We start from the raw sequence: 22,210 nt of genomic DNA on the forward strand, positions 1-22,210 counted from the left end.
TTGAGTTTATTCAGCCATTTGTCCTAACTAAATGAATCTGGCTTACTGCCTTTATTTATGTATACAAACTAGCTGAAGATTGATAAAGCATGGTGCAATAGATTGATCAAGACATAGGCCTAGTGACAGCACAGCTCCTCCAGCAGGTTGGTGGGGTTGCACTGGCTCCACATTTATCTCCCTATGCCAAAGAACATCTAAGGATTACAGTTTCTCCTCTTAAACCAAAGTGAAATCCATGTGAGGGCGCACGGCACCGGCCACGCCCTGCCTCCGCTACCTGTGCGTGATGAGGAGGAACCGGGCGAGCGCTCACCGGTGGCGCAGAGGTGGGGTCGCTGCTCCCCTCCTCCGCACAGCACACACTCTGCACATCCAGCTGAGGGCGGAAGCCAGGAGCTCCGACTCACTTGGTACCTGGAGCCTGGGGAGAGGACTGCGCCCGACAGCCGTCTGGAACAAACACAACTCCCGATTCAAGGATTTTGGATAGGAGACAACGCATGGTAAGAGATGATTGGCTCTTAAGAGTCTTTGTTTATTTTCCTCGAGTGCTCGGATGGCGTTTTAAACATTAGTGAAACCTGTTGAGGCTGTGGAGATGGTGTGTTTGGGGTCACAGGGGGCTTCGCTGCACCGTCCACCTGTATGATATCCACCTTTTAAAGAGCGACTCCCAAGTTTCCCATACGCTGAAAGGGAAACCATGGCGATGTATTTTGCAGGGATCTCGGTAACAAACTGGTGTCTGCCGATCCACAACGATATGTAGTTTCGTCTAGCTATTGTTGATTTGTAGTTTAAATCATACACGTTTCAGGCTAATTTTAATTGATGTAATATAATAAAAATGATACGACATCGCAGTGCCTGGCTGTAATTTTTTGACATCCGAATAAAATGTTACAGACATTATTTCAGTCACAGGCGTCAGTTTCTTTAGTAACATTATTTTATCAAGGGCTTTAAGTTCTTTTCGCCCATTTAATGTAACAGCTTTAATTGTTTTGATTCGTTAAAGTACTATCCAATCGCTGCACTAAATGTTACATATGATCTAAACTCTTCTCAATATGCGTAAGAGTAAATCAGTAATTTGTAACAGTGGACTAAAGGGTTTTTCTTAACTCTGTATACCTATGAAACCGCATAGTCTAGTACTGCCTTGTAACATCCATCATTTTGTCTCATTAGCCAAGCCTACCATGAGGCAAGATCATGACCTTTGACCCCATCTTAGCCCGGGCGTGACCCCGTGACCAAACTGCTGGAGCAGCAGATGACAGCCGCTGTTGTTTAGTTCTTAAACTGGACAAGGAAACAATTTGGATTTGACATTTGATTCTTGTTCTGCCAACAGAACTTGTCATTGTGAGTGGTTAAGCCCAAAACTGTGTGTGTGTGTGTCTCAGATGTGCGTGTTTACACTTGAAACATATTTTACAAGTCTGGCAGACCCAGCTGTTAGTATTTAAACCATTCACATAGGTGCATGATGTGGTGCTACCATAGAAATGTAATCTTAAGTGATTTATATCGGTGCTACATGGTGTTAGAATAAACCATAGCAACAAAGCAGCCGTGTCTTAGATCACAATCCTTTTGGTCTGGGGCATTTCCTGCTCTACCTTACTCACTCGAATATTCATTAATGAATGATCAAGTCAGGGTTAAATCTCTGTAATATAGAAGGAAATTGAAACTAGGCTGGCTACTTTTCAATTTCCAGCAGAGGTTTGTGAGGTGAAATTATCCACCTAAGAGCAAGGCTGGCTCTGTCTGTGCTGTCTACTGGCCAGTTTGCACTTGCAACACACATTCTTAAAGGAATACCAAAACCTTTTGAATTGCAGTTGGTTATACTTATTCATCAGCCACTTGTCACATTATGGGGAAAAAAGTTTCCACATTTGTCCACTGGTTGTTCTGCAAGTGCTTATTTAGGATGACTCACAAACCAAAGTGCCGTGGTATTTCTTTAAGCACTATGCACAATCAACTACAAGCTATGAGATCTCAGGATTTTGTATGAAGTTGGTCCAAAAGCCAGCACTCCTTTCTAATTATAGACTGCAGGCTGGAGGCGCTTTCTGACTTGCCAACCAATTCACAACAGAAGGCACGTCCGTGACAAAGGTATTTCTTGCATGCATTGTGTGTTTTTAAGTTGGTATTTTATGTTTTTGTATGTCCTAGTTGGCTACTTGATTATTAATTGAATCCCTGAAAATAACTAGAAGTTCAAAGCACTGTGGTGAAAGGTGAGTTTTTGATGTTAGTCAGGAGCTCAGAACAAACAAGCTTACCTGTTATTTTTAAGACTTGTCACCAAACTATTTACCGGCAAACACTCCTGTTTATTTGAGCCAGAAAGTGCAAGTTGTTTACTCTCAGCTTTCATTCTGCCTTCTAATAGTTAAAATATTTAATTTTGTCATAACAGTATCTATAGTTTCTAGTTGCTTTGTCAGGAGTTTTGTCAAGAGGAGATTATCTCAAAATGTATTTGGTGGATTGCCATGAAGTTACGTGACATTCATGTTGGTGAGAGGATATCAAACCTGGCAAATTTGGTGACACCATGACCCTCCCTCTAGCACCACCAGCAGGCCCACAGGGGCATCTGTGTTTGAAATAACACACTTGTTTAATCTTTGTTTATGGAAAATAATCTGAAACATTGATTAGTGTATTCTTAAGAGCACCACTGGTTTGAAAAATCCCAATTATGCAGTCTCTAAACTTCATGTGGGACAGTGTACTGGACAGCAGAATGTTTTCAGCAGCAGTACTGACCATGTGGAGGAGTGGCAGGTTTAGTGTGAAATGCCTGAATACCCCACCTCACCCAGCCTCTTATATAGTGTCATCTGTCTGGTTATGGACTGGCAAGCTTCCCGCACAAGTAAATACACACCACTGATACGCCTGGTCATTGCAGCTCCATATGCTCAACACTCCCTAATTACAGCATCCTGTTATTGATCACCAGCGATGTGCTTTGAGCCCTGCTGGCCAGAGAGTCGTATTGGTCTTTGAGAGAAACAGGGCATGGCTGTTTGCTGAGATAGCTGGGCAGATCAAGGCTTTCCTTCAGCAAGCACATCACAACGCAGAAGCTTGCAAGCAGAAGCCGGTTCCTGCTTCCACGTTGTTGAAAACGCACTTTCAGTACAGAGAGCAGAAATGTGGCCACTGACAGACGAGAAGGGAGGAAGAGAGAGGAGAGGACAGACGAGTGAAGCTTCCTAATGGAATGCTTGTAAAGAGGCAGCCAATCTTGGGAAGACGGTATGTATTTCACATAAACGTGGTTTATAGGTCAGGGGTTTTCAAACTTCTTCATAGTCCTGACCCCCAAGTTGATTCAGCTGTGAGCCTGCATTTGAAGTTATTTTGGCCTGTGCACCCTGATATGGAAATAGATTTTGGTTTGTGTTCAGCATTAAATTGTTTAGGTGTCACATTTCAACATTGACAAAGAGATACAAAGTGGTGAGTGTAAAATGTAACGTTAAAATAATCACTTGTACATTTTTTGTATCGTTATTTCTATTGAATGAAGTGAAATTAAACGGTCATTTTGCTGGAGGCCCCTCAAGGACCCCTTGTGGGCCCTAGAGCCCACTTTGCAAACCACTGCTACTTGCTCCCATAAGCAGGTATGTGTGCACGCTGAAAACTGTGCCCCTCAGAGTAATGAAATCTCTTGTCCTCGAGAGCCGGTGCAGCGGTAGAGCGGCAGCAGCCCCCCCGGTGATGGTTATCAGGGCTTCTGAAGCAGCTTTCTCACTGAGCCACTGCATCTCAGCTCCTCAGATCTGTATCACAGACACACAGACTCCTCTTAAAGAGAGGGTCCCTCCTGCACACAATCCTATCTCTGTCTCAAAAAGATATACACACACACAGCCATGCCTGAACAGAGGGTTTTACCAGCACCCATCTGTCTCCGTTGTCCCCCCACACGCTTCCTGATATTCAGACCCAGACAGGATATTATGGCGAGGCTTATCAGCAACTGGACTTAATAAAAGCTTATCTGCAGCCCCTCAACTTCAACACAGTAATAGTTTTCAGACAGCAGGTGGGATTGTTAATTCCCGGTTTTGATTTTGGTCAAAATAGCGGAGTTTATCACTGGGGAGAAAGGTAAGTGAAGTTTTTCAAATTAGATGTATCATGAATTTTTCATTAAATTCTGTGAAATGATTTTCCGAGGTATCGGTTCTCGTAATATTGAAGACTTTGCTAATGAATTTTTCATAAAGGCTCAAGTGCTCTCGGTATAATTTGTGGTTTAATATGATATCTTGAAGTGAACCACTCCATAAAACATTACTCTGTCTCTTCTAGTGCTGCCTTTCAGTCTGAAACAGGTATTTAAATGCAAAGTGCCTCAGGGGTTTTCTTGCCAACTAAAGTCTTAGGTGGGACATCTCAACATTTCCTCTGACCACCCTGATGTAAATGTGAATTGCGACATATTTCGTTTCTTATCTTCTAACAGGCCTTGTAACAATTTATTTCTGACCAGTAGACTTCTGTATAAATCTAGTGGTTGCTATACACTCTATCAATGTGCAAAAGCCTCCACACTAGTCCCCCCCCCCCCAAAAAAAAATTAAAAACAAACAAACAAACAAACCTGCCATTACATACACATGACAAAGATGCAGTGAAATTATTTTTGTGGCAGCCCTGGACACTGCAAAAGATAAGGACTATATCAATAAGAGCAAAATGGTGCTAAAACACACTTCAGATGCAACAAAGAAGTTTTTGCATATAAAATAAGGTTAAACAACTTCAAGGAGGAGTGCATGTAGATGCATTTAAAAAGTGAGGTGCTTGTGTAACAGCAGCAGAGGTGAGTGGTATGTGACAAATAGTTATAAAGTATAAAAATGACCTGAACCTAGAGAAGTGAAAATAGCAGCAAGTCAAACACCAGTGCAGATTGTGTTGTGTGTGTTCATACTTTGTAATGCACTGAGGAAAGAAGCTCTCAGTCCTGGCCATGTGGCAGCAGAGGCGCTTACTTTTGGAACAGTCCCTTGATAGGCTGGGTAGTGTCTCGGTTATCCTGTTTTCCCTGGTCATGTCTACACTGAGGTACCTGAAGTGCTCACCATCTCCATAGGTGACCTCTTAATCATGACCAATACTGACCAACCTGAGGGGGACTATGGTGTTGAAAACTGAAATGTATTTGGTAAACAGTAATCTCACATAGTTACCTCTGTCACTGCATCATCAAATTGGTGTTCCTTCTATTAGCAAACCACCCTTACTTGACTACTACACCTCTGTTGGGACATGCACCCTCAGATGTAATTTGTCTGCATGTTTATGTCCCCCACGCCCCCCACCTACTCTCCCTCTGTTGCATGCATGCACATGCACACATACTACCACTTTTTTTTTTCCTTTCCATTGTCCACAAGAACATATACATTATTGTCAAAGGCAGACGTGATCTTTATCATGTTAGGCTTTGGTACACTAACTGCTTTGAATGTGAGTGGTGAGAAGTTGGTAATCTGGTACCCAATCAGGGTCAATTATGAGGCGGTAATCCACATTGTTTGAACATAAAATGTTTTATGTGTATGTATGGGGAGGCACATATGTCTACTCAAGTGTGCCTCTCCATACACCTGCGGTATTAGTTGATTGTTCTTTTTTTTTTTTTTTTATATTGTCCTCCAAATGCTGTCTCATGTTTAAGGGGGCTTGAAAAAAAATCTTTTCAAAACTTGTAAAACACAGTGTTAAGTTTTCACCCCTAAACAATTTAATTTTTTACTGCTAATAGAAAAAGGTTTCAGCAGCTGGATCAAGGGACTTGTGAAAATTAGTCAAGCTGATTTTATTGAGCTGCTGGGGAACAGCTAGCTCAAGAGCTGGGCTGCTGAAACTGTACAAGGTGAGGCTACAAATGAAAACTACCTTAGCACTATTGATTTGCTTTACTAACATACACTGGCAAAACCACTACAGAAAAGTTACATCCACAATAATGCACAGATAAATTAACCAATGTGTTTCTTTTTGTATGTTTTTCTTCACTGAACCTTGCTGCCCCTAGGACCCTGGTGGAAGTGGGGTCAGTGGATTATTAGCTAAAGATTGTTTGATACACAGTGTGTTTGAGAAACCTGCATTGAGTTGTTAGAATAAGTCAGGGGGAGGGCTATTGGTAATACAGAGCATTCACACTGCACTCTGGAAGTCCCTGAGAGGCCATGGGGAAAAATGTAAATATTTGCATTCCTACATTTCATTGGTAGCCATTATTAATGTATTCCAGAGGGTTACAGTTCTGATACCTGAACATGCCTCAGAGCTGTCACTTCAGGATGAGCCATCTGATTAAATACATATATTATGCATGTCAAAGAGGGATGCACTATTGTACTATTGCAGTTCTTTGCAGAACCCACGACATATGCACGGGCACAGGCTGCTGTTCTTTGAGTTCTGGGGTTTGTTCTTCTGCCACGACCAGATGTTCCATGTCAAACAGGGTTCGTTTTGATGAGGTTACATAAAGATGCAAAAATGAATGCTTGTTTCATGAATTTCAATGACTATTTAAAGGGGTGCCTCAACTGTTTGAATTATTTAGCTTATAGCTGTGTCCCTTGTTAAACACAGCTATCCTGGAAAATGAACACAACATGTCTGTTTTTCAATATAATTAACACTGGCAGGAAATCTGCTAATATTCAAAATATCAGATTGTTGTTAAGCATAAGACTTGCCAGTCTTTAACAGCATCACTGGGGTGTAGAGGTCAGCATGAGTTGGGCAGTTTTATTAAAACCAGTCACTCAAACACCAAAATCCCAGTGTGCTGCTATTATAGAGGGGCTGGTTAGAGGACTTCACACACTCAGTCCGTTTATTGTGCACCTACCCATATTTCAGAGCATGTTAAAATGTTATGATGAGCATGTAATGTAGTTAGTGACTACAGCCTCAACTGTATGTCATGATTTACCATGCTTACATACCATGTGATCAGCTCTGTGTAAAGAAATGCAGATAAGCATAGCATCATCGGCTGAAGAGCTTGAAGGTGATGACATGGGCAAAATTGCCATTTCAATGCAAATTGTTACGGTGTTAAGGGCTAATGCCTGTGTCGACAAGTGGTTTGCAAGACCACTGGGCCTTGCATATTTTGCCCTGTTCTCCTGCTGGTTTTTGAAGGGCTTGGCCTTCACGCTAGTTGGGAGTACAAGGTCAGGGTATTCTGAGTGTGCCAGTGGCAGCTCTTGGGTCAGGCTGCCCACTTCACTTACTTGATAAAAGAATTAATTGTGGTTGACAAGCTTTGGACCGCACTGTGGACCCTGTGTCTGAAAAGGCTATTTTCCCCGTCAATCCCCATCTTCTGTCTCTGGCTGAAAGACTATCCAGTACAGTGGCACTGCACGCCCCTCTTTTATGTGTAAAAACTAGACTTTATCATACTTCTCCATGCCGTGCACCTTATCTCTCTGGAGAAATTCTCTCTCTCTTTATCACTCACACTCGCTCTCCCGCTGCATTGTGTGTATTTTGTCCCCTTCGCTGGCTAAGCAAATGCTTTTGTTTATCATTCCAGGTGTCCCGACATGCACCCTGGTATCCACCGCTCCCTCCTCTTCACACTGCTGCTTCTTCAAGGTTGGTTGATTGACATTATAGCCGCTTTGTATTCAGTTGCAAACCCAGGACAAACAGTTTATCTGAACGAATGGGTATCTAAATAAATAAATAAATGGCACGCACCACATTTTTCAGGTATGTGGCTGAAAAATATGTTTGTTTTCTTTTGTTATAAAAGCTATGGTGTTTGGAATAATGTATTTCGAATCATTTGGGGCGTTCAGTTATTGTGCAACATATGAAAGTAAACAACATTCATTCTTAACCTTTTGAGATCTGAAAGCCCCACTAATCTGAGAACTCAAAGTGCACTTCTGTTTCTTCACCTGTCCATTTCAAGGTTTTGGGTAGAATTTGGGTTAGATAAAAGATTTAGAAATGGACTAAAGTTTCACAAAGGTCAGGAATTTAGGAATTATTTTATTATGTACAACAAATATAGTAATAAGAGTTGTGTGTGTGAGCATAGATTTAGGTCTGTCTGTGTAGACTGCATTACAGAGGTAAAAGCATGGGATGTGTCAAAAATACTTCACTGGTCAGCCCCAGATTCTTTAACAAGATGTTTTACTGCTCAAACCTGTCAAGTCGCCAGTGCTGTAGAATTCCTATTTCATCCTCATCAAAGTGATTTCCTGCAGGTGCTTAAAGGGGTGCTTGTTTCCAGGTAAGTTAAATTTTAGTTCGCTTTTATAGGTCATCGTCACTCACTCTGACTCGAGAGTATTCGCCTGAGGGGAGAGGCGGGAGTCGTGGGCCAGTATAACAGTTGAGATGTTTTCAAAAATGACAGCTTGAGCACCATCTGAAGTATTTACTGTTGGCCATTTCAAGACTTTGAACTTCACAAAACCAGACTGTTTCATCCCTCCAGTACTCCCCCCTTTCCTCCTGTGCTGACAACACTTATAACATGTTGCGGTGCTTGAGCAGCTACATATCCGTAAAATCCAGACTGTGAACTAAAATTTCACAGTAGATAGACGTTGATCCTGTTTTTCTCATGGATTTCATGGGAACATTACCTAAATCCCTCAGTACTCCTCCCATCTGACAGGCGATTAATGCCGTTTAGTCACTGTCCGGTCAGCCTTGGGCTTCTTCCTATTTTCTTGTTCATGTTCAAGTCCTTACTCACATTTATTCAAGATGTTCAGTCTATCTACTTGGGGGTATTAGTTGAATAGACCTGGTTTAGAGCTGTAGGGTTTGACTGACCATAATAGAAATGCTTCCTAAGGCCCTAAACTTTCACTGTCAGGATGAGGAGGAGGCGTGGAATAATGTATGAAGAGATGGAAGCTGAGGCCCCAGGGTTACAGGTGTTGTGTGCTGTTTTATTTTTCCTTAAAATTTGTGATTTGCTCCTCTTTTTCTATGTCATGACAAATGGATGGGGCTGCTGGCATCAAAGTTGAGACATGTCATTCCCAAAGAGCGTATTCTGAAGCCTTTGGTCAGATAGAATGACAAGAATTCTGTGGGCGTATGAGTGACTGGAGGAGGGGATTGTGCTTGAACACAGCAAATGAGCCTCCCCTGCTCCATTGCTTGTGGAACAGCCCACATGTAAGTGGATTACCTGCTAATTAACTTTTCATGTGAAGAGATCAGAGAAGTGGTGAATCCATGTCCATAGCCAGGACTCTGAAATGACTAAGGTCTGTAGGGTGGGTCAGGCATACCAAAAATGCTTGAATTCCTGTACACTCTGTACCAAATATCATATCATACATACAAGCGAGCTAAAAGTTTATAGATGGTTAGAGACAGTTGAAGATTATAGGAGCTAGGAAGGGCATCTCAAATCATGTGAAGTCATTAGTTGGAACAAAAACCTGCAAACTCTCTGCCCTCTGTGTCGCATGATTTGAGACTACTGAGCTGGGATAGTGCCCCTGAGATTGGCAAGTCATAGTCAGGAACTGCTGTTTTTTCCGTTAACCAAGCCTTGACGATGCTAGTTAGCTGGAACATTGAGGCAGCTGAGATGCCTAGATGACGCCTGATGGCAATCAAGAGGCCTTTTTTGAAAGCTCTCAAGAGTCTTATGGAGTGTGGATGGGCAGTTGGAGCGTACGCCCTCAGGCAAGGGTGCTCATAACCTTCCAGCAGCCATCCAGACAAATAACAAGCCGCCAGTAAAAGAAGATCATCATTAACCTTGTGGCTCTCACACCAGGGTCATAGTCGGTTAGTGTTTGGTTCATGAAGATGCCATGTGGCCATTCAACTCAATGCAGCAGCTCATTGACTCCTGTAGTAGCTGTAGCCGGTGATCTCAAGTTCTCAACAGTGGATGAAATTGTGAAGAACTTGGCACTGGAGCAGCCCTCTGAAAGAGAGGGAGTTCAGAACCTGGCTCTTCTCCTCACTGGTTGGAGGAGCGAAAACCAAACACCAAAGAAGAAACCAAAGCCAGAAGATTCTTCTCTTCTTCCTCTCTTCCTTCTCTGCTTGTCCCTCCCGCTCTTTCCTCTGTTGCTATTTTCCCTGCCCTTATTCCAACAGGTTGCACCTCGTCTCTCGTCTCCTCTTGACCAAATCTCACCTTCACCCTCACTAGCCCACATCCTTTCTTTACAGTGGCCTGGGGGAGTAAATGTTGAAAGCAGCTGTGGGAGTGTCTTGAGTTCCTTGCCTTGCTTTAGTTGTCAGTTTGGGTGTTTTAAGATAACAACCTCTGCCTCCTAATCTCCCTTCCACAACCCACCCCCATCATGAAATATAAGAGTGACACTTCTACCAAATTGTGTTTAATACCATAATAATTATAAGTATTGCAATTTGATGATGCAGTCTGAAAACTTTGACCACTTTTCCCCCCAAAACCTATAGAGTGTAAAGCTAATGGGACAAGACAGAATTCAAATAGTATTATCGCCATATGTAGATATTGCCATTGACTATTTCACATTAATACTTATGTCTATAATTTTACAGTTAATATACCCTATTACACATAAACAATATCTCACACATCCAAAAAAGTGTTTCTTGTAATGGTAGCAATCATGTTTTCCAAAATTATCAATCAAACTACCGTAATCCTGTGACGTTGCATTACAATTTTCTGTTGGTTCCCAAGTCTGATTGCAAGACCTGCGTGAGAGAGAAAGAGGAAGGAACAGTCCATGTTGACGCTAAAGTATCTGACACAGATACACCCTCACTGCTAAGCAGGGCACTGAACTTGGCTTTGATTCCTGATTCTTTGTAGCTTTGCTCCCTTGAGACTTGAAAGAGTCATCATAAGGAGCATCACCAATCTCAATTCGCTGCTTAGGACTCCATCTGCACGGTCTGTCTTAAGGGATTATATCAAGTTGAGGCCAACACCTAAAGCATTATTTCGAAGCTGACAGGAGAGTGAACATGGTGTTTGACAAATTCTTCCTGGAGTTTGATTGAGGGGAAGGACTGCGCCGTTTGAAGTGTGGAATCTGTTTAATGTGAAGATTCATGCTTGTAAAAGCGTTCAAGCGTTCTGTCTCTCGGCCGGGCGAATGCTTCTTTGACCTGCTGGGGTTACCAGGGACAACCGGCCAGACGCAGAACTTGCTCACAAGGTTTCTAAATGGGAAATTGCGTATCTCCTTTTTTTTCTTTGGACTGTACATGTCCCTGAATAGACCAATGTCCTCTCGGCGAATGGAATGAAAGAATGGTTGCCTTCACTTGTCCGCTCACATTAGCTTTGATTGCCCAATCAACCATTGCAACAGGGGTCAAGTGGGAGGCAGTGAGCTGAATCCGATTCCAGGACAACATCCCATTTATTTTCTTCTTTTTCCCAAGGCTCAAAGGATGTTGGAATGACACTAAATGGTAGTCAGTTTACATGGAGAGGGGCTATGGGCCCCAGGGGCAGAGTGTGTGTGTTTATGTGTCGGTCTTTTGTACATGTCAACCTAAGTGTGTGTATACACTCATTTGGCCCACTCTAACAGCACATTAAAGTCGTAGGTTGTCAACTTGATGTCAAGTTACAGGTGTTGGCTGTCATCAACACGAGTGAAGCTGCTATCTCAGTCAGTGCCTAAGCCTCTAATGGGAAGTTAGTTACAGTAGTTACTCTATGTAAATGTTCTTTTTTTTCTTTTTTGTTTTGGGACACAAGTACAAATACATCAACTTGTACGAGTCTAGCAAATTTATACTGGGTTTTCTGTGTGCACGATATTGGATCTTTTGTCGATATGCAGGTATTTTCCAATTCTTTTGGCTGACTGCAGTTTCTGATATATGCACATATTTTTTGCACCTAATTGCAAAGAACATCAAGTCTCTCTTTCAGTGGAATTAACATATTATTATAACTACTCTTACTGTGATGACCCACTGGCAGATGCAGGCATAGAATACAATGCTTTTCAAAATGTATACTTTCACTGGGCAAAATAAGAAAACTACTTCAACCTAAGTTATGTTAAACATGTCATTTTTTTTTATTAGCGATGCACAATATTGAATTTTTTTTTGCCAGGATCTAATATGCCGATATGCATGTGGATTTCTTTGATTTCACTTTTGACATAAACCATGTGTGTTTATTTGTATCAATGCCAATGTACATGGGGAGTACACGTTTATTTAAATGTTACCCTTTGCTAAAAGAATGAGGGAGAGAGAGGATGTATGCAAATTTAAATATGCATGTTACTGTGATCGAACAAAAAGTTGTTTGTCCCTTCTAGTCCAGCGAGGCACCTCGGTGCAGGAGATCCAGACCAGCCATGAAACTATCCTCAAGATCAACTCAGCAGGAGAGAGTGAGTACCTTATCAGAATCACACTCATAATCACTTGAATTCCTAAGTAGAAGGAATTTATATTGATTTATGTCAGTGGCATTGGTGCAAGCATATGATAACTCGAATTTTCATAGTACATACTGACATTCATAGTAAAATCAGATTCAATTGGGCAGTGTAAAACACACACTGCAGCACTCTGCGCTCTGCAAACATTCAGTGCATTCAGTGTTTTGGAGCCGTCTGTATTTGGGCAGTGTGTCCTGTATAATAAACATACATGAATTTATAGTGCAGTCATGCAGCAAAGCATGTAGTAGGTTTGTACTGCAATGAGTGACCACTAGTGTTGCAGTCCAGTGAACAATGAAAACTGAGGTGCATATGCTGAAACACGCCACTTTGTGCCATGTCTGATGTAAGACAGGCTTGTACAAACATTTTGAAATAGCGAGTCACTGTGCAGTGAGATAATAACAAATGATCTGGCAACATAATGGTGAGGGACGGTAGCAACTGTTGGGAAGAAGGTGTTGAGGTGGTGGGTGGTCTGAATCTGTTGGTGCTGTCTGGCAGAGGAAAGTGTTTTGGCTATTGCTTGTATGCGCAGGGTCAGTGGCAATCCTTCACAAGCACTGTGATAGACAGGCGGCGCACTCTGCTTGCCTCTAATGACTTCTTCATGACCAGCAGAGCATGCTTACATGACAGATACACCACTCATTATTTATGCTGCTACAGTAACGGGCACCAACACGCTCCCGGATGGGTGTGTGCAAGAGGATTCTTCCTGCTTGTTAAATGTTTTTTTGTGAAAATTGAGTTTAGTCATATTAAGCCGTTGTTCCATTGTTATTATGTTGAGATTAGGGCAAGGCATGGCATGCAGCTGTTGTTGCTGTTATTTTAAGTGCCATAGTCCAGTTGTTAAATTATAAGTATAGGCCCGTAATCCCCATACACAACAACAGATTAAAAGCTTGCCAGCAATGCATTGGTTTGGACTTGGGACAAGTGTGGGCCTACTTCTTTATCTATGCTGTATGTCATATTGTAAGTGTTTAACTGTTAATTCTGTGTGTGTGTGTGTGTGTGTGTGTGTGTGTGTTAAATGTGAAGTGATGAAGTGCTCAGCAGCCATGGACATCCTCTTCCTCATGGATGGCTCCTACAGTGTGGGCAAGGGCAGTTTTGAGAGGTCCAAACACTACGCACTCAAACTCTGCCAAGCCTTAGACATCGGACCAGACAAGGTTCTTTTCTTTCTTTCTTTCTTTCTTTCTTTCTTTCTTTCTTTCAGTGCACACTGACATTTGTGTATCTCTTGTCCAGGTGCGAGTAGGCTTGATTCAGTTTGGCTCCGTTCCTCGTCTGGAGTTTGCCCTAGATGCATACACAAGCAAGGAGGAGCTGAGGAAACACATGAAGAAGATATCCTACAGGTATCTCTCCTTCTCTTCTCTTCTCTTCACTTCTCTTCGCTTCTCTTCAAACATATGAGAAAGTTATCAGAAAAAACAGATGAAATAGACAGATCTTTCTTACAGTATCTGACAAGTTCGATGGTAGATCCCAGCTGGCTTTAGTCACAGCTCATGCTGAGTGTAATGGACAAACACACACACATACACACAGTAAAAGGGTAATTCTCTCTGGAAAGGAAAGCAAATTAATTTCAGATTAGACGTAGGTGGTCACTGGATATTGGATAAGCGCATAAGCTGACAGAAAGATAAGTTGTGTGTGTGTGTGTGGTGCTTGCCTTGTGATTTGGAATGGCCCCACTCATTAGCTTTCACATTGTCTCAAATCAAATTCCGCCTTAGAGAGTTCAAATTTAGGAACGTGTGTATGTGTGTGTGTGTGAGAGAGAGAAGAAAAATGTGCATGGGTATCAAAGACAAAGGATTTTTGAACATTCAAACCTATAGAGTGTGCTTGAGATATATAGGACAGACTCAAGTGTCACTAAGTAATCATATCCACTTTGTAGTTCCCTGGGCTCGAGTTACATGATGAAGGATTATTAGCCTTTAGAAATAGGTAGGATAAACAAACCCAAATGAAAAAATGGGTTTGATGGCAGTTTTCCTTTACTTGAGCAGGTTGACTTCCTTTTACCAACTCCCACAATTATTTGGCATTCTTGTCTCGTGCACTTCAAACAAATATTCTTCACCTTGTAAGACATAGCCTACATGTTTAAGATGTTTTGTGGCTTTGACTAATATTTACATGCCATGTAACATTTTGGTGACACAGTTCTACACGTGGGAGTTAATATGAGGTGTATTATTATGAGCGAATCATGCCTTGAAGGCCTTTTTGTTTTTCATGGTATTGTCCTGTGGTTTCATCACTCCCAGCTAGCACCGCATTGGTTTCCCTGTTGAAAGGAGAAATGGCATAAAAAGGGGTAAAATGATCAGATGACACCCAGGCCTGCGCGTCATCGACTCCACCTGTTTTCCCCCAGTTCTTTCTTCTGTCTCCATCAGACGCTGAATAGATTTCTCAGTGTCCAGTGGGAAGATGTGTACCATGTGGCGGTGGAACAAGGAGACTCTGCTCTAAATGACATTCATATGGTTTTGAAAAGAAAACAATAGGTTGTGAATGGGTACCCAAAATCCCCAGGGTTATGAAACCTGCAACCTCCACTGAATTCCTCCTTTTCTAATTCCTTTTTTGCCCACCGCCTTGACTGCAACTGTGTGTGCTGCTCTCTTGCATTTTTGTTAACCTGTACTGATAATGGTAGTCATATTTTTTTTTCCTGATTTTTAATTTTTCTTTTGTTTTTGTTCTAATATTAACATGAAACCCTGTCAGTTTTTCTCCTATCCCAAATTCTATCACCACCTATTCTATTTTTCTCCATCTATTTTCTTTGTAAACCAGTTCAAATAGACCAAATAAAATTAAATAGAAATGTGAAGCATGGGAAGAGATTCATCAGCCTACTTTCCACTTGGAGAGTTTTAAAAATACATTTTAAAGTGGATAAGGTGAAATGTATAATCTCCCTCTGTTCCTTCACTCTGCTTCCTTTTTTCTTTCTTGCTTCTATCCTCACCTCTTTTCATACTGCGCTCTCTCTCTTCCCTCCTGCTATTCCTCACATCTCTCTCTCTCTTTTTATCGTCACACTTGAAAAAAATCCACCCACCCAGGGGAGGCAGCACCCAGACAGGCCTGGCTCTGAAGTACGTGCTGAGGAAGGGTTTCCCAGGGGGGCGGAACTCCTCCAGGGCGGCCCAGATTGTCATCCTGCTGTCAGATGGAAAGTCCCAGGGCAACGTGGTGCAGGCGGCCGCACAGCTCAAGGAGACGGGCGTCGTCCTGTTCGCCGTGGGCCTGCGTTACCCCAGGTGCATTTGTTGAATGATAATAAATGAAAATCACAGGGGATAAGACATTAAACCAAGTGTCCACCTGAGTACAAAAACAAACATGCCAGATGGTAATGTAAGGTAGAAAAGTGTATCATATATAGGTTTCATCAAGGCAGTGTGCTTAATTTTAACCGGATACCATGAAATGTTTTTCTTTGCGTCATCAGTTTGTGCAAATAAGTGACCCCCCCACTGAATTATAGCCTCGCTAATTGCAAGTACAGAGACAGAGGATGCACAAAGAAGGTAGCATAAGCTGATGCAGGAGGGAGGCTTTCTGGCATCCTCTCCCGGATCATAAGTGTCTCAGTGGACTGCATGCATGAAGAGATAACACACTGATATCACTCCGTCTCCAAGCGCATTCGGTGTTTACAGCAATTTTTCCATCTAACCGCTGTAGATATGTGGATGCTCTGCATTGTGGCACCGACGTCGGGGCTTGGGGAAATTAGTCCTAAAATGCCATCTGGAACAGCCTGGTCCTTACATCCCTAATCCACTGTAATTCTTTAAGTCTTAAATGACATTTGATTACTTACAGCTGCTGCTGGATTAAGCTACCTCAGAAACTGTGCCATATCAAGTGAACACATCCAGGACTGCAATTAGCACTTTGTTGTCATCTCCAAACAGTTTCAAAAAGGTTCTATGATTTGATTTTTTTTTTTTTTTTTTTTTTTTCCTTTGTGTGTCCGTTCTGTTCCCCAGGTGGGAGGAGCTCCACGCGGTGGCCAGTGCACCAATGGAAAGCCATGTTTTCTTTGCTGAGCATTTCTATGACGCTGTCAATGGCTTGTACACCACGCTCACCACCTTCTCTGTCTGCAGTGCCACACCTGCAGGTGGGAGTGCACCGACATCCCCTTTTTAGTGCTAAACACCAGTTGTCAGCTTAAACAGACTGACTTTCATTTATTATGTATTAGTCATTTAGTTACAATTTACTTGACATGTTTTGACTGCCAAAGCCTGCAGTCTTCATTGATCAAAACTGCAGTCGAAACTTGTCAAGTAAATAATTACACCCCATAGCCCCTGGCTGATAATGCAACTTTTGACACTGATTCCGATTTTAGAGGGGAAACAGTCACAGATTACCAATATGGCAGCTGATATAGTGAATTTTTCAGCTGGAATGAAAACTGACCTTTTGTATGTGGATTGTGCACCTGCTTTGTATTGATATGGTCATGCAAAGGCACTCAGAAGGCTGCTTTTCTAAACATATAACTTTATTAAAGAATAGTCACATTAAACTTTATTAAACTTGAATTAAACATTAAACTTGAATTAAGTCAAAGGATCAAAGACCCAAAGCACCTTTTTCTGCATTATGTTCTGTTTAAACAAAAAAAAAAAAAAAAAAAAAAAAGTTTTCACATTGGCCCATATGAGTCAACGTACTGTATGTCGATAGCGATATATCTGTGATAGGCCAATGTCAGAATATCAGACAGTAATATTGGCTGACTGATATATCGATCAGGCACCAACACCTCATTTGTCAGTATATAAGAAGTCAAGAAAAATAAACTTATATAGATTTTGACTATTAGTTTGAAAAATTATTGAGAAATGATACATTTTACATTATAGAAACTGGATTTCCTTGTATATGTAAAACAAAAAGGAAACTTTTAACATTTAAGGATGTGAAATGTGCCACACATGGTCACCTCAGACGTCTCCGTTCCTCTCTAACTCACTCCCCCTCCCGCTCCCCTAATTTCCTCTTTCCCTCTCTCATCCTCTTTCATCTCCCCCTCTTTCCGTCCCTCCTTAAATTCCTCCTTTTCTGTCACTGTAACGCCCTCCCAACTCTCTCAACCTCGCTCTGCTTCCTTCTCTCCAACTTCCTCTCTCGTTCCCGGACTCCCTCCCGTCCCGTCCCGTCCCTCAGGCTGTCAGGTGGAATCCTACCCTTGTGAGAGGAGGACGCTGGAGACGGTGAAAGAGCTCCAGGGAAATTTCATGTGCTGGAAAGGCTCCAAGGGATATTCCCCATACACTTCTCTCTGTCCTTACTACAGGTACAAGTATGCAAGACCACACACACATCCCATGTTGGTGTTGCCCTCACAAATACAGTCAGTGAGTGTATAGTCTTTGTTTTGTTAAAGGAACGGTTCACCCAAAATGCAAAAAAAAAACCTCTTTCCTACTGACCTCTAGTGCAATCTGTCCATCCAGATAGTTTCTGTGTGATTTGGCAGGTTTCTAGTCTGCCCCAATACAATGGGGCTATATGGGTATACTTATGTGCAGTTCATAAAATAAAGCATTTTTAGGCATTTTACATCAAAAAAAAAAAAAAAAAAAAAGCAGGTGGTACTGTTACTTGTCCAATACTCAGGATGTGTCTTCCTTTACTGGGGGCCCGCAGGAAATTTCATTGCAGCTAAAATGTGAAGAATTTCATCAATGTCAATCTTTTTTTAACTGTGTGTGTGTGTGTGTGTGTGTGTGTGTGTGTGTGTGTGTGTGTGTGTTGCAGGTACAACAAAGTTTACAAGAGACACCAGACGGTCTGCCATCGGACTGTTTGTCCAGGTAAGCGTCTTTCTCTCTCTCTCTTTCTCCTGCTCTTCCTCTATCTCCATCTTTCTTGCTTTCTTTTAATCTGTTTTTGTGTTTGCAGCTGATCTCAAACCAGTCTCACTCCCGTTTAGATCCCTGTGACTCCCAGCCCTGCCTAAACGGTGGAACGTGTGTGTCAGAAGGTCCAGATGGCTACCACTGTGTGTGCCTGCCTGGCTATGGAGGAGACCCGCACTGTGGTCTGTACCCTACTGAGGGCGGAACAAAGGGGCTGAGATATTAACATGATGTCACCGGCTTTATAGAGCCTCTCTTCCACTTTGGAAGATTGTAGTTGCATTCATTTAATTTAAAAAAGTAATGAGGTACATTTCTAGTTACTGTACTATTTCTTTCTAATGCCTGGATGGAAATGAATGACTCATTGTTAGGATTCTTGAGGGAGTTCAGCACATGCAGTTTTCAGCCTTAACACTGTCTATTTTGCAAATCAAGTCTCCTGTCCCTCCTCAGCTCCGGCACTATCACTGGACTGCTCTGTGGACCTGCTCTTCCTGGTGGAGGGCTCCGACACGCTCACCTTGGAAGGCTTCCTCCGCCTCAAGTCCTTTCTAAAGCGCTTCCTGCAGGCCGTCATCAGCTCTGACACCCCGACTAAAGTCGGCCTGGCAGTGTTTGGCAGAGAGGCTCGCGTTGAGGCCCAGGTGGGCAGGTTCAGAGGCGACGTGCGGGGGCTGCTGAAGGCCGTGGAGCAGCTCCAGCCCATGGGCGGCGAGACGCGGACGGGACAGGCCCTTCGCTACGTGACGCGCCACGGCTTCGTGAGCGCGCCGGTTTTCGCCGACGTCTCGGATGACCTGCCGCGTGTGGTGGTGCTGCTCACGGCCACACCTGCTGTCGACGAGGTGGTTGAGCCTGCGAAATACGCACGTGACAGAGAGATCTTCCTTATCGGGGTTGGGCCGGACTCTTTAAAAGGACAGTTGAACAATATCACAGGAAATCCACAACGGACCCTCACCTATCCCTCACCTGAGAGATTTAATGCCAAGATCCCCGAACTTAAGGCCAAGATCTGCAGTGTGGACAACCAAGGTACTGGTTGTGTATGCTAATACCACAACCTGGTATACTATTCTGCCATGTGATTCAACTAGGAAGCCTTGTTTTTTTTTTTTTTTTTTTAAATTTTGCTCATTAAATTTCAGAGGTGCTTAGGTTGCACAGGATCTTTCTGTTCAAATTATTTACATTATTATTATTATTACATTATTATTTATTTTCTTTTTTGTGGAATTTGACATTCTTTAGATTAATAATCCCTTGGGAAAAGGAGGGGAAGGACATTCTTGAGGTTTTGCATTGTCACTTTTAAATCCTGTTTTGTGCATCATAGCCAATGCTGCTGTATGTGGAGTGGATGCCTGTATGTTTCCAGAGCATAACCCTTGTTTTTTTGTGTTTTTTAGGTTGCCTGAGCCAGGCAGTAGACCTGGTGTTTGCCCTGGACGCCTCTGGTGGCGTCGGCCGCGACAACTTCGCCAGCCTCCGGGACTTTGTGCGCAGTGTCAGCGTCCAGTTTGACATTAACCGCGACGTGGCCCAGGTGGCGCTGGTGACCTACAGCCGGAGACCCACCACAGTGTTCAACCTGGACACCCACGAGTCGGGCTCCGGCGTGCTCAAGGCTGTCGGCGAGGCCAGCTTCATGGGTGGAGTGTCTTCAACGGGCTCCGCTTTGCTCCACGTCCACTCCAACGTCCTGACGGTGGCCAAGGGGGCGCGGCCCGGCGTCAACAAGGCCGTCGTGGTGGTGACCGACGGTTCGGGAGGGGACGACGCCGTTGTGCCAGCCCAGAAGATAAGAGATAACGGGGTTTCGCTGTTTGTGATCGGCATCGGAGATGTGCAGAGAGACAGGCTGCTGCGGATCGCCGGCTCAGAGGAACACGTGATCTCAGTGCCGTTTTACGAGGATCTCAAGTACTTTGAGGACGTGCTGGTACAGATGCTGTGCTCAGGTGAGAATGCAGGGACATACCTATTGTTCTCTCCTGCTATGGGAACAGGAATAAGGGGATGGTTTAGCCTAAAATAAGGTATAGTAATGATTTATTTATTCAAGTATGTCACCCAGGCAGTATATCTCAGCATTTTGTCTGTGTGGTATCTGTTTTCAATCAGAGGTGAAGAAGCCGGTAAACCTGTGCAAGCCCAACCCTTGTATGAATGATGGGCTCTGCATCCTGTCGGGAGGGAGCTTCCGCTGCCAGTGCCAAGGCTACGAAGGGCCACACTGCGAAACACGTCAGTGAAATGAACGAGCATCTTCCCTCGACCTGTTTTCTTCCTTTCTGCCTCTCTTTGTCATTTTCACCCTTTTTGACATCCTTTCCAATACTTCCTTTCCTCTTTTCCATTCATCTGTCAAAGCTTCTGTTGCTAACTGCAAGTTACCGCCACATTGTCACACCTCCGGCTCACAGTGGGTTTGGAGAAATTCTAACTAAATTTTTGAGTAGTAAGGGATTCAATTCTGTGGGGTATAATAGGACAAACCAATGGAATTGCAAGCTGTCTCCTCACTGACAAACATTTTTTATTGAGTTCACACCAAGTTTCATCCATTTTTATCCAGATCTCTTGGTGTGAGCAGGAACTGTGGCTACATGTAAAGCTCACACTTCTAGAACAGTATGGTGTTGATATTTAGTGGCGTCGGCTTATTTTATCGTCCCCAGGGAGCAGCAGGCCTTCATCCAGAGGGGACCTTCCCAGGCCTGCTGGTCTGAGGAGGAGGAACAGGCAGAGGAAGAGCCACCAGGAACTTCTCCATCACTACAAACTGCATCGCAGGAGACATGCTGTTTAATACACCATGCATAATACACATAATACTGACTCGCCTGTCCCAGCAGCTTGAAATACAAACACAAACACACACACACACACACTGCAAACACCAATCAACTGGACATTTATGTACCAAGGACTTGTGCAGGTACACACACTGTGTAAAGGGAAAACTAACATTTCTATTGACGGTGCTGACAGAAATGTTGTCACTGTTTGAATATTTAAAGTGGCACTCTACCCAGTGCAATCACAAAGTGCCTTCAAACTGCGTTTCCACTGGAGTGTCCGTGTCGCCGGTTTGTGCATCTTGAACTTAGTAATCACTGTGCTCACTTTGGTGGAAAATCGGTGTACTTGATTCTCGCCTTGGTGCAGTTCTCTTTTACAGTGTGGTGTATGTCTGTGTCATGGTTTTTATTTTGCAAAAAATGTGTAATCAGAACAGTGTTAGACTTCCGCCCTCCTCCACACCAAGACTGCAACAAACAGATAATGCCAAAAATGCAATACACCAAATACGACATTTTTGCTTGGTTGTTGTACCATATTTCAACAGGCTTTACCATGATAAATAATGCACATTTTAAAATCTAGAAACAATCAATGGATGCTGAAATTCGCTATGAGTATCTTGTTAAGATGTTAAAAACATACTTGTGAATAAAGTAAAAGTATATATTATTTGATTAAATACATGTTATAATCAGAGAGTAAAGCTGATTTCATGCTTTCCCTACCTTTGCCTACCGTTTATTTGTCATTTTTTTTAGGAAAAAAAAAAAAACAGTTTGGTCTCCTTATTTTGGAAAATGAATGCCCCTGAGGAATGCCACCTTCTCTGTAATGCATGCCTTGCATTCGTTTCCATTAAGCATGTGGACTTTAGATGATCTTCTCTAAAAGCACCAAAAAATAACTTCTCTTACAAGATATGCCCTGTCGTGCAGACGGCAATTGCTAAAATCTTCCAACTGACAAACATTCTTTTGTTCACAAGAAGAAGTG

At 42.8% G+C, this 22,210-nt stretch overlaps 1 protein-coding gene across 2 annotated transcripts; it reads left to right on the forward strand.

The window, feature by feature from the left end:
- Window positions 1-391: 391 nt before the first annotated feature.
- vwa2 (von Willebrand factor A domain containing 2) lies at window positions 392-21,929 on the forward strand. 2 transcript variants are annotated; one of them, XM_030077125.1, is made up of 15 exons: window positions 1,357-1,371; window positions 2,070-2,136; window positions 7,616-7,677; window positions 12,357-12,431; window positions 13,533-13,666; window positions 13,746-13,855; window positions 15,587-15,784; window positions 16,520-16,653; window positions 17,712-17,841; window positions 18,306-18,361; window positions 18,481-18,588; window positions 18,863-19,444; window positions 19,819-20,370; window positions 20,534-20,656; window positions 21,091-21,929. In XM_030077125.1, the coding sequence occupies exons 3-15, from the start codon at window positions 7,626-7,628 to the stop codon at window positions 21,219-21,221; spliced, it is 2,385 nt and encodes a 794-aa protein (XP_029932985.1). In that variant the 5' UTR covers window positions 1,357-1,371; window positions 2,070-2,136; window positions 7,616-7,625; the 3' UTR covers window positions 21,222-21,929. The 2 variants fall into 2 exon arrangements, with proteins under 2 accessions (XP_029932984.1, XP_029932985.1); XM_030077124.1 differs by lacking the exons at window positions 1,357-1,371; window positions 2,070-2,136 and adding an exon at window positions 392-506.
- The last annotated feature ends 281 nt before the right edge of the window (window positions 21,930-22,210 follow it).

This window comes from Myripristis murdjan, chromosome 19 (genome assembly GCF_902150065.1).
Source record: "Myripristis murdjan chromosome 19, fMyrMur1.1, whole genome shotgun sequence".
NCBI classification, from domain to species: Eukaryota; Metazoa; Chordata; class Actinopteri; order Holocentriformes; family Holocentridae; genus Myripristis; species Myripristis murdjan.

What these genes read in the sequence shown, in the direction of transcription:
- vwa2 (XM_030077124.1), top strand. Translation starts at nt 7,626, where the DNA reads ATGCACCCTGGTATCCACCGCTCCCTCCTCTTCACACTGCTGCTTCTT. An exon ending in TGGAGGAGACCCGCACTGTG is followed by an intron (nt 18,589 to 18,862) that starts GTCTGTACCCTA and finishes GTCCCTCCTCAG; the next exon opens with CTCCGGCACTATCACTGGAC. An exon ending in CTGCAGTGTGGACAACCAAG is followed by an intron (nt 19,445 to 19,818) that starts GTACTGGTTGTG and finishes TGTGTTTTTTAG; the next exon opens with GTTGCCTGAGCCAGGCAGTA.